Genomic DNA, 13,168 nt, shown 5'->3' on the forward strand with positions numbered 1-13,168 from the left:
GTGGTGGAGATGAAGCAGATGTCAACAAAGGACAGGTTTGAGAGGAAGAAATACATGGGGGTGTGGAGGTGGGAGTCAGAGCTGATGGCTACGATGATGAGCAGGTTCCCAAGCACGGTGACCAGGTACATGGACAGGAACACTCCAAAGAGCAAGGGCTGCAGTTCAGGATCCTCTGAGAGACCCATGAGGAGGAATTCTGATACTTCTGTGTGGTTTCCTGCTTCCATGCAGCTAGTATGTCTGCCAGGAAAGGAGATAAACGCAATGTTTAATGAGCATCCAACTGGCACCTCAGCTAGTGAGCACCTCGTGATTCCACCTTTAGGAAACTTCACACTTTGTTGAGTTTTTCCAATGACAGTGATTCATTCAGCCAAGTGGTAGCCCATTTCCACTTTAAATGTGTGTGATCATTCAGACTTTCCTTAATTTAGCAGAAATCTCTCTCTCTTTTCTCCCATTCCCCAAATTTAACTCTCTTATTCAAATCTACAGACATAAACCGATTTTGTCTTTGATAAAATTATTGTGTTTGGAATTTGGAATTTAGAAGACAATGATTTTGTCTTCCAAAATTATTGAAGACAATGGAGAGCTTTACTTTGGTAATCTTTACAATTCCTTCATTCTAAGAACTCTGTAATAGTGGTTAAGACACAGGTTTTCCACTTAAACAACCTGAATTCCGTGACCTGATGGTTCCTATTGATGTCACAGTTAATTCTCATGTGTATCATTTTTTTTCCCCTAAAATTGCGGTTACTGCTATTACCTTCTGTGTAAGGTTTAGAAATGCCTTTGTACATAGTAGGATCTCAAACAGTGATAGCTTTTGTTATCATTATTAATCTGTTCTTTTTTAATCACATATTTTATTTTTTATTTTTTTGGAGCTTGGCCCTGAGCTAACATCTCTTGCCAATCTTCCTCTTTTTATTTTTCTCCTCAAATCCCCAGCAAATAGGTGTATCCTAGTTGTAAGTTGTTCTATTTCCTCTATGTGGAATGCTGCCACAGAATGGCATGACCATGCCTAGGATCCAAACCAGCAAACCCCAGGCCACTGAAGTGGAGCATGTGCACTTAACCACTCAGACACAGGGCCAGCCCCAACTGTTCTTTTTAAGGTAATTATTCTTGATATATAACTCTCCCATAGTACAGTACAGACCATGATTTAGAAAATGGGATCTTGAATCAGACTTTATAGAATTTTCCTCCACCACCTACTATCTCCGTGACCTTGAGGAAGTTATTTAATCTCTCTTAGCTACAGATCCTTTACCTCTACAGTGGGAGTAGTAAACATGCCCTATATTGTTAAGACTGTTCAGTCAATTAAATGAGATGATGTATGTAATTTTTCTTGTTATTCCTGTGACATACAATGGACACTTGATAAATGTCAGCTTCCATTCTTAACATCACAATAAATCTGTCTTTCATGGCTATCACTTATTAAATTTCCCTTAAACTGGAGCTGCCATCAAGGATGGAATTCTGATCATTATAAACACAACAGGGTTGTTACCTCTTTTGACCACCTTGCAGCACTAATTAGTGAAGATACCTCTGGCTTCCTCTTTCCTAGACTGCTGCCAGGCAGATTCTTCCAAGAAGAGGAAAAGGCGTGTGGACTACATATAAGAGGAGGAAACAAAATCTCAAAAGTATTAAAATAAAATACAAGGCGTGTGTGCTCATGTGTACATGTTCAGAAGGGGAGATGTGTTGTATTAACGATCAATGCACTTAAATTTAAAAAGAATATGATTGATATATTGGACAAAAAATATTTAAAGTGTCTATAAATCATATCATCCAAAAAATTGAAAATTTAAGATTTGAAAATAAATATTTGTATTCTCTGGAGGGGGGGTGGGAGGTCAGTGTTAATTCCTAGAGAATGCTAAATAATTAGAGAGAAAATATCATTGAGGACCAATTCATTTCTAGGAAGGTGGGTAGAAAAGACTTCTCTAAAATATGAATATTTGAGCTATGAAATGAAGGATGGGTAATTTTTAATCAGGGGAAGTAAGGAAAGGACCAGCATTTTGGGCTGAGAGAACAGAATTCCTAGTTGCCCTGTGGGTCAGTGAGCTTGAGAATGGAAGGATTTGAGAGGCTAGTGAGATGGAGAACAGAGAGTGAGGGTCAGGAGGACAGAGTGCAGGAGGCCCACAAGCCCAGCATCCTGTACTATTCCTTGATGTGCCTCTCATGTTGGTAATTTTACATTTATTTTGGGGTGTGAGGATGTGAGTGCTTTTGCTCATGATTGTCTTTCCAGGGACTTACATGTTGCATGGTACTCAACACACAAATATTAGATGCATAATAAAGACTGAGGTGCCAAATGTGAACTGTAAAAAAGTATACAAAAAATAATCTTCATACTCACAATACCAGAATGCAGACATAAAATTTAATAGTAAAATTAAATCGAGTGCTTTTATATGTATTTTAAGAGAATATTACATCATCAATAAATAATTCCTATTCTAGAAATGGGAAGCTGGTTTAATACTGTGATGTTTGTTCACATAATTCATCACTAAAATAGGTCAATGAAGAGAAATCATAATCATAGTTACAATAGAAAATGCATTTGGAAAAGTATAACAGTCATTCCTGTAGCTAGCAGCTAGGATAGAGCCTCTCATTAAATGAGGAAACGAGAACAATTTTTAAACTTAATAAAGAATAGTTATATTGAATCTGCAGCCAACAGGATATTCTACATTAAAACACTAAAATATTTGTGTTAAATTCATAAAGAGACCAAGGCAGTTGACTCTAAATTCAATCACTCCATATTCCTCTGAATATTTCAAGAGACTGGTAAGATCAGTGAAGAAAATTGGCCTGAGTACACAACACCAGGAATAATTATGTTATTTGAGATGATATTACGGTCAGTAAAGTGAAACAACAAGAAGAAGAATCAATACAGAACTATTAAGTGGTAAAAGTGAGTCAAATCTGTTGCAAAAATGGTAAGGGCACATAGAAGAAAAATACAGTCACATTAGGAGCAAAGTAGACAATACCTGGTGCATAATAGATCTCCAGTGAGTGGCTAGTGAAGAAATTATTAGACACAAGAAATCCAACAGGAGTCTACAATTACGGGAAAGAGTAGAGAAGAAGTAGAGACTCTCTGGAAAATAACTCTTATTGGAGAATTGCTCTAGATTCCAAAAAGTGTGAGAAGGAAACAGAAAAGATCTGGTTCAGTAGATATAAGATACCTTCAAAATACAGAGACCGCACCTTCATAGACTAAATAAATATGGGACTGTCCCAGTCTCATTACTCTTGAGGGAAAGCCCAGTACCCATTCTCTCTCCTCTTTGCCTTCTTCCTCCACCAGCATTCACTGGGATACACTGACCCTCTCTGACGGTTATCACTGGAGTATTCTGTTCTTTGAGATCTGTCCCTAGGAAGCCCAACTGACTTAGCATTGAGCTGAGATTACATAATTATAGGTAAAGGGCAACAGCAAGATGTTTAAAGTTTCCAATGTCTCAAGGGTTGAATTCTCAGAGCCTCTCATTAAAAAAATTGTTCTCTTGACTCTCCTCTCGGCAAACAATTCAGCTCCCTTGGGGTACAAATATAAGAGAATGGACAATTCAGCCAATATTGTGTCTGGATAGGCAGCAAAGGGGGAAATGGAATTTATTTCCTTCAAGGAGAAACTCTTCTTAACTTGATTTGACATAAAAATACAAGGTGTCTCAGAAGGAAAGTTTAATTTCTGCAAGAACCAAACTCAGGAGACAGCTTTCTGTGATGTTCTTCTCTTGGAGTCTTTGGAGATTTTGTGGCTCACTTGGTGTCCAGAATGTCATGAAGACAAACAGATCCTTTCTGAAGAACAGCAAAGGGGTTAACAGTTTTGGTTTTGTTGAAAAGACTAATCAGATGAGGATGAAAACATCCCTTGATATTTGTTGGTGACATGAAAACTTTTCTTGATATTAGTGAGGGATCAATTTATGACCCCTCAATAGAGGGACAGGGGTGGAAGTAATCAGGGAGAGTGGGTTGAAGAGTGAGTATTGAGGAAATATGTGTGGCAAACATAAATCATATAGAAAGTTTGTCCGACAAACAGAGGGCAGTGGTAAGACATATCGTGAAGTGAGTATCAAGTACGGGAGAGTTAAAAAACTTGTAATGAAAGATCTTTAAGTTCAAAGAGAATGATCGTATTTCAGTGGACATTTGACTACACAGGAGGTGTTGACTACATTATTCACAGGATGCAATGTACACTCCAAATCAAGGACAATCATAATGTGCTGTATCTCCAAATTAGAGAATACATAGGTCCAGAAATCAACCATTGGAAGTAGAAGCAACCCCATCTCACATCTCTCCCAGTGAGCCACTTGGAGAGTTTGTGCTTTAGGTTTTCACAGTTCTGACCTCTGCGTGTTTAGAGGTCTTGACTCCTAAAGGTGTATAACTTCTAGGAGTATGACAAAAGTCCCAGTAAACGTCAAGCTATGTTGCTTCTTGGCATTTCAGGTCTCTCATGCCAAGAAGAGGAGTCATTGTCCCTGCAGGTGTAATTGACTCTGGTCATCCGTGTCATTGTGTGACCATGAAAATGGGCATGCACTGGTACTCTGCTGTGTTCAGTCAGTGGCTGGGAGCAGCCCAGGAGCAACCTCAGTGCCAACACAGTGGGGGATGCAGATGGCTGTTGGTCAGTTATGCTCCCACAGTAAGACATCTGAGTGGTGCGACCTTGGAAGAAGCAGATTCGTTTAGCTGAGTTCAATTCTCAAGGAGGGCTGAAGGCTGAGGGCTGTCAGGTGGCTGCCACCCCTGAACCTGGAATAATAAGCCCTTAATTTGGAAGGAGGATCTGGGCACAGCAGCATGGAATTCACTAGAGTCCATCACACGGGACAATTGAATACCTTCTTTTTAATTGAGATATAGTTGACATATAATATTATGTTAGTTTTAGGTGTGCAACATGATGACTCAACATTTTTATGTACCGGGACATGGTCACCACAATAAACCTAGTTAACATCTGTCACCACACAGAGTTGCAAATTATTTTTCTTGTCATGAGAACTTTTAAGATCTACTCTCTTAACAACTTTCCAATTTACAATACAGTATTAGAAACTATCAGCACATCCTGTATATAGGATTTAATTTCAAAGTTAGGAGTTTCTACCTGAAGGATGTGTTACTGTTCCAAGAAACCCAATAGACTTGACCCTCAGAATCCCATTGTCACAAAAATGAAATGGTTAAGAAAGGTCCCCTTTCCAGAAGGGAGAATGCAAACACTAACAACTTTGGTACTGAAAATCAAGCATTTTGAAGAATGGAAATATCCAGAGAATTGACTGGGCACATGATGTTACTGCAGAGCTTGAGGAGATCAATTGTGATGGAGGTAGAAAGACACCAGATGAGTTGGTTGAAGAAAGAGTGAGCAGAATAGAAATGGAAGTAACAAGTACAGACCAAATGCTCCAAGAGTTGGGAGCAATACCCAAAGGGGAGTATGGGTCTATAAATGAGTGGCATTGTCATTGAAAGAAATGGGAATGTGGAACATCCCCATGATATTGGAAATTCTTACATTTCAAGAAGACATTAGTATATACAGGATAAAGGATAAGGGAGAGCTGAAGTTCTGCCCAAAGTTAGGAAGGGAAATGATTCAAAGTTCAGCCAGACGATTTTAATAGACAGTCATTAATAAAATAATTATCCAAATAACTATTTAATTACAATGGTGGCAAATGTTGTTATGGATGGTGTCGTGTCCAAACAGTTCATATATCTAGGTGGCCCTATAACTGAGAATGGGAGGATGATGGGTAGCACTCAGCCCGGCATCAATTTGTCTAACTCCTGACTTTCTCAACAGGAACTTCTTCTTTCTGTGCAAGTATTAGATTTGTGCTACCACCGGTGCAGACTGATGATTGCCAGACAAATACATTCGATCTCTGAGACAATAGCACAAGCACCACTTCTGTTCCCCCCTCACCTCAACCTTTCCAAGATTCAACTGATGTTTTATCCTCCTCAAAAGGTTGCTCTTTCTGTTATTCCCATACTGTGAAAGTTAACACCACCAACTGTGGCACCCACGGAACTGTTCTCCTCTCGTGGTTCTCAATCCCACTGATTTTTACCCCTACAGGACAACTGGCAATGTCTGGAGACATTTCTGGTTATCACAACTCAGTGTTGGCATCTAGTGGTTAGATGACAAGTATCTGTCAAAAATCTTACCATACACATAATGGCTCTTCATGACAAATAATTATATATAACAAAGTGTTAATATCATCATGGGTTAGAAATCCTGGTAAAGACCATTGAAGACTGATGTTAAAATTTTTCCTAAAAAACTCAAACGATTCCCTACTATTTTGTAACAATATTGAAAATAGAAAAATGTCACAATATTTCTCCATTGATTTCTGCTACTTCATCTTTTTTATGGTGGTTAAATTTATATAACATACAATGTACTGTTTTAACCATTTTTAAGTGTGCAATTCTGTACACTTGGCATTAAGTACATTCACATTGTTGAGCAATTATCACCACCTTTGATCTCCAGAATTTTTTCATTTTCCCAAACTGAAACTCTGTCCCCATTAAATACTAACTCCCTATTTTTCTCCCTTCCACAACCCCTGGCACCCATAATGGTACTTCATGTATCTATAAACTTGACTGTTATTGATACTTCATGTAAGTGGAATCATATAATATTTATCCATTTGAAATATCTCCATTTGGTATTTCAAAATCTGAACTTCTGATGTCCCCCTTCCTTGCCAAATTTGCTCCACCCACAGCTCTCCGTATCAATGGATGCAATTCCATTCTTTCAGTTCTTCTGGCTCCAAACCATGAACTCATTCTTATTTCCTTTTTTCCTATCAGATCCATATCCAGACTGGCAATGAATCTTTTTGACTCTACTTTAAAAATATAGACCAACTGACCATTTATCAACCCTTACACTACTGTTCCCAATCACACCTAGATACCTATATCTCATCTGGCTTGCTACAGTCAGCTCCAAGCTGGCTTCCTTACACCCTCAAATCCATTCTCAACCCAGTAGCCAGAATGATCTTTTAAAATCCTCATTATATCACTTGTCTGCTCAAAACTGGGCAATTAATCCCCTTGTCACTCAGAGTAAATGAAAGCAAAAGCCCTTCAATGGCAGAGAAGGCCTCACAAGATCAGCCCCTGATACCTGTCAGTCTCTTCTACTGTGCTTCCCCTCTCTCCCTCTGCTGCAGCTACATTCCCTCCAGTTAGCATTTTACTCCAGGGTCCTTGTATTAACCTTGCTCTCTGCCTGGGCCCCTCATTCCTCTGATATACACTCCTCTAAGTCATTCACTGTCTTCACAAATGTTGCCTTCTCAATGAAGTTTATGAAGACCATCCTCTACAACATGACAACCAACACTCTCTACACTCCTGACTCTCTTTGTCCTGTGGAGTTTAGCCAAAAATTGTGACTGACACGTAGTAAATACTCAGTAAACATAAGTTTGATATATTGAATACATTAGTGTGGTTCTAAAGGGCTGCCAGTGTCGTTGTCTCCTGAGCACAGTTGATTGGTTCAATGTGGGAAGAGGTCATGACTTTCTGAGGTAATTTTTTATACATAAAGAGAAAATAAGTCCCATTCCTCTTTATTAGTGAAGCTATGAGTTGAGTTGTGAGAGCGGCTGGTTTCCATGTCTCTTTCCATGTGGTAGCAGCTGGTCTGAGAAAATAAACCTGATACTATGAACAGAAATTTTCATAATGGTTGAGTCCCTCTGTCCAGTGTCCAGCTGGGTTCTGCTTATCTATGTACAAATGGACCAGGAAATTCTCTTCTATCATTTGTCAGCAAAGCAGACCTGTCTGGTGCAGGCTTCTCTTCACCTGAGCCAGGACCATGAGATGATCATGCTGTGGGAAGATCAGAATTGCCACTCCAAAGTGCATCTCTTTTGCCTGATTTTATTTAAGAACAAAGGACTCAGAAAGAATCTTTGACCTTCCCATCAATGGCCTAGCGGAATTTAAGATAGAAGGCTTGTCCCAGGATGGAGCTAGCACTATACATAATTCTAAGTGTGGTAAAGTGAGAGGAACCTTGCTAGACCCTCTTTTATCAAAGTTCACTCTCAGGTCACATTGTCTATAGACGGCCCAGCATATATTTGTTCACTAAATATTTGCTTTTCCATCTCCACGTAAATTGCCTTCCTCTCCTTTGAAGCCCTGAACCACTACACACAATGTCCTCTTTTGTCTTTAACTAAAGATGGTATTTAAGGTGGCTTCAGTCATTTTGGTGAATTACTCAGTTTTCCTGGGTTTTTCTCCTGCATACATGTTATTAAACTTCATTTCATTCTCTCCTATTATTCTGTCTCATGCCAATTTAATTCTTAGACCAGCCAGAAGAAACCAGATGGTAGTGGAATAGTTTTTCCTCCTTTACAATGCCCAGTGAAAATCAGCAAGGCATGCCATAAGAGACCCTCTACCTTCGTAGCTCAAGGCCTTACTGATCAATTGTTGGCAAATTCTACCTCACACACATCTTTTGCAGCAGGTTGCCTAATAGCCTCCCAAAGATGTTTGAACCTATGAATACGTTACCTTTGAGGGCAAAAGGCACTTGAAGGTGTGATTAAGTTAAGAATATGGAGATACAGAAATTATCCTGAATCTGAATGGGCTCAATGTAATCACAAGCATTCTTGTAAGAGGAAGGCAGCAGGGATACAAAGAGATTTGAAATGCCTTACTGTTAATTTGAAGATGGAGACCAATGAATTCTGGGAGCCTCTAGAATTTGGAAAAGGCAAGGAAACATATTCTCCCTTAGTGCTTCCAGAAGGAAAGCATCCTTTCTGGCACATATTAAATTTATTACCTCCAGAATATTGGTTTAATAATAAATTTGTATCATTTGAAGCCACTAGACTGATAGAAATTTGTTACAGCAGCAGTAGGTAACTAATACGTTTTTCTTCTAAACTCTACTGATCTCATTGCTACTCTTCTTGGTCAGGTCCCCATCATCTCTCCCCTGGACTATTTCCACAGCCTCCTAACTGTTCCCTGTGCCTCCAATTTCTCCCACTCAGGACAATACTAAAGTCCTCATATTACACACATTATTACATTATTGCTCTGGTTTTCAATTGCTTATGAAATCCTTAATATGTCAAATACACTCTCAATGGTCTGTCCTTCATCTACGTACCCAATCTTATTTGCAATACCTCAGCCATATGTTCCTTATATCCTCCTGATATGCCTAACTTTTGAATAGCTCTTGAACACCACTCAAATATACTCTTCAGTTAAGTTTCTACTCATTTTTTATTATTCACCATTTAAGCATATTCTCCTTTTAGAAGTTTTTCCTGAATACCAAGTATTTGCCAAGATGTGGAAAAACTTCAACATTCATGCTTTCCTGGTGGGAATGTAAAATGGTGCAGCCACTTGAGAAAACAGTTTGGCAGTTTCTTAAGAAAATTAAGCATACATTTACCATATAGCCCAGTAATTGCACTCCAAAGTGCCTACCCAAGAGGAATGAAATGTATGTCAACACAGAGACACATACACAAATCTTCATCACAGCGTTATTCATAATAGCCCCATGGGAAATATCCAAATTTCCATCGGCTGGTAACTGGATAAGCAAAATGTGGTATACACATACAATAGAATACTATTCAATTAAAAGGAAAAAAATATTGATGCTTGCTTCACATGGATGAACCTCAAAAATAATTGTAAGTAGAAGAAGCCAGATAAAAAAAGACCACATATTGTATGATTCCATTTATACAAAATATTTGAAAATGCAAAGAGCCAGAAAGTGATAATTGGTTTCCCAGGACTGAGGTAAGAGTGGAAATTAACTGCAAATGGGCACAAGAGTACTATTTGAGGTGATAGAAATATTCTAAAACTGAATTGTGGTAAAGGTTGCATAATTCTACAAATTTGCGAAAATAATTGAGTACATTATCATGGGTGAATTTCATGTATGTAAATTATACCTCAATAAAAATGTTAAAAAATATATGTCTAAATAGTTTTTTCTGTAATTGCTCGAGATGAGTTGAAAACTTTTACCTTTTTTTCCACAGGATTGCCTACAGATCAGTTTGGTCATGTTCACTCCTCTATATTGCAATCCCTTGCATCTCTTTGGCCCGCTCCTCAATTTCTACACGGCAGATAATAAATACAATCTGGGTTAAAACCTGATTGTATATATGAACTGAAGTCACATCAAATAAGCCTTTTGTCACTAATGAATTATAAGTTTTGAGTAATTTTGCAGTCTTTACTATGTCTCCAATAATTACCTTAGTTTTTCTGCTTTTTCTCCCCAAATCCCCCCAGTACATATTTGTATATTTTAGTTGTGGGTCCTTCTAGTTGTGGCATGTGGGACACAGCCTCAGTATGGCCTAATGAGCATTGCCATGTCTGCATCCAGGATCCTAACAGGGGAAACCCTGGGCCACCAAAGCAGAGCGCATGAAGTTAACCACTCAGCCACAGGGCTGGTCCATCCAATAATTACTTTCTTTTTTTGTCTCAAACTACCTAAATATTTTCATGATGTTGTCTTCATACATCACAGACTTTATTACCTGTGTTTGTTTTAGTATGCATAGAAGCAGACACTGAGCCAAGGATTCATGTACAAGCACTTTACAGGAAAGAGCAATTAATGGAGGAGAGACAGGAGGAATGGATGCAGGGAAGACAATACATCCAGTAAATCTTGCATTATGTCATCTACCAAAGGAAATGAGCAGAGCTTTTATCCTGTGAGTAAATTCTGAAAAATGGTACAAACTTCAAACTTCAGAATTATCCCAGCTAAAGGGTGAAGGAGAGGGCATACCCCACAACTATCCCTCAAGGACTGTCTCTGAGGGAACATAATTCCTTGTTACTTAATCCACAACATACTTGGCAAAGAAGGTTCCAGATGGTGCTTGCATTTGGCAGTCATGCAATGGAGATGTTGAAAGGATCCCAGAAAACATGAGACGACTGTCAACAGCATCTACTTCTCCATCCTTTCCCGCAGACTCAATTCTACCAACATTCTTCTCAAAAGCTGAGCTAAGTTCTCAACACCTTCCACATGTGTGTAACTATGATTCCTGATGGCACCTCCAGAAAGTCCCCCAAAATATATACAACTGAATGATAAAGCAACTCTGATTCTATTATATTCATTATTACATTTTTTTAGGATCTTAGAGGGTATATGTCAAAATTGCAATGATGGAAAATAAAGGTCAAATAAAGGAAGTAAGGGATGCAAGGAGGGAATAAATGAAGGAAGGATGGAAGGAAGAAAGAGAGTAATGAAGGAAGGAAGGGGATGAATGGAAGGAACACAAAGAATGAAGCAACATCTCAGAGTTATTCTAGGTGGTATATTACTATGAATCATCTGAACAAACCAGTTTACAAATGTACATTCCTACTTTGAAGTTGAAAATCTCATCACTATTCTCATGAAAAGTAGTGTAGCAAAGTCATGGTCAGTTAACCAGGTTAGAATCAAACACAATCCCAGTCTCTTCTTTTGAAAAGTGGGGTAAATGAGAGAAAATATCTCAAAGAAATGTTTTCCAGATGAAATAAAGTGATACATGTGAAAAGACAAGCGCAATCCTGATGTGGTAAGTGCTTTGTTGTGATGACTCTATTATTTTTATTCCATTTCTTCTGGAGAAAACAAGTGCACAACCAAATGTAGGTGAAGAACCTCAACAGTAGAGAGGATAATTTGGGAAACCACATCAGCACTTGATATGATAAGTGCTTTAAATCTAAAGTTACAAATCTTGAGAACGACTACAAGAAATCTGACCAAATGTGGAACTTTAATGCACAGCATATAGAGAAGAAAAGTCAAAAAGGAATTACTGAGGAGGTTGTTGATGAGAAACTAATACAAAAACAAAACTGGGGGCCGGCCCCGTGGTCGAGTGGTTAAGTTTGCGCGCTCTGCTTCCGTGGCCGAGGATTTCGCTGGTTCAGATCCTGTGTGCAGACATGGTACTGCTCATCAGGCCATGCTGAGGCAGCGTCACACATGCCACAACTAGAAGGACCTACAACTAAGGATACACAATTATGTCCACGGGTGTTTTGGAGAGAAAAAGGAAAAATTAAAACATCTTAAAAAAAATAACTGAAGTCATAGATGTTCTGGGAATTGAGGAAATCAAACATGTCTTTTAGCGAAGAAAAAGAACCAGGAGATTTAAATTGCAACACTTGCCTTTGGGGCCCACAGGGTCCACTTAGTTCTGAGGCACGTGACTTATCACACACAAGGGGTTGCTCGATTGAGGAGCCTTCCCAGGGCCCCCTTCACATCCTTATTCCTCAGGCTGTAGATGAAGGGGTTCAGCATGGGGGTGACCACAGTGTACATCACTGAGGTGACTGAACTTCTCTGGGAAGAATGGGTCACGGCAGAGCTGAGGTAGACCCCCAGGCTTGTCCCATAAAACAAGGAGACTGCAGAGAGGTGAGACCCACAGGTGGAAAATGCTTTATATTTTCCTCCTGCAGAGGACATCCTCATTAAGGAAGAGACAATCTGAGAGTAAGAAAAGAGGATCCCGGTGAGAGGAAATGCACACAGGAGGGCAGTGGCCACATACAAGGAGATATTATTGATGAGAGTGTCAGAGCAGGCCACCTTGAGAACCTGAGCCAGTTCACAGAAGAAGTGTGGAATTTCAGTGCCTATGCAGAAAGTCAGTCGTACCATCAGTAGAATATGAAACAGGGAAACAGATAAAATGATCAACCAACACATCAGAACCAAGATGCAGCAGAGTCGTGGGTTCATGATGACCACGTAGTGCAGGGGGTGGCAGATGGCCACAAATCTGTCATAGGCCATCACAGTCAGGAGGAAATCGTCCATTCCAGCAAAAACAATAAAAAAATACACCTGACTGAGACATCCTATGTAGGAGATATCTTTGCTCTGTTTCTGGTTGTTCACTAGCATCTTTGGGATTGTGGTGGAGATGAAGCAGATGTCAACAAAGGACAGGTTTGAGAGGAA

The 13,168-nt window shown here is 39.2% G+C and overlaps 1 protein-coding gene across 1 annotated transcript; it reads right to left on the bottom strand.

Annotated features, from left to right (window-relative positions):
- Positions 1-12,412: 12,412 nt before the first annotated feature.
- LOC124232352 (olfactory receptor 7D4-like) lies at positions 12,413-13,162 on the bottom strand (the record flags this gene model as incomplete). Its single annotated transcript, XM_046649304.1, has 1 exon — positions 12,413-13,162. A coding segment is annotated over one exon (750 nt), but the record flags the coding sequence as incomplete, so codon positions are not given.
- Positions 13,163-13,168: the final 6 nt, after the last annotated feature.

Source organism: Equus quagga, unplaced genomic scaffold (assembly GCF_021613505.1).
Source record: "Equus quagga isolate Etosha38 unplaced genomic scaffold, UCLA_HA_Equagga_1.0 HiC_scaffold_4968_RagTag, whole genome shotgun sequence".
NCBI lineage: Eukaryota > Metazoa > Chordata > Mammalia > Perissodactyla > Equidae > Equus > Equus quagga.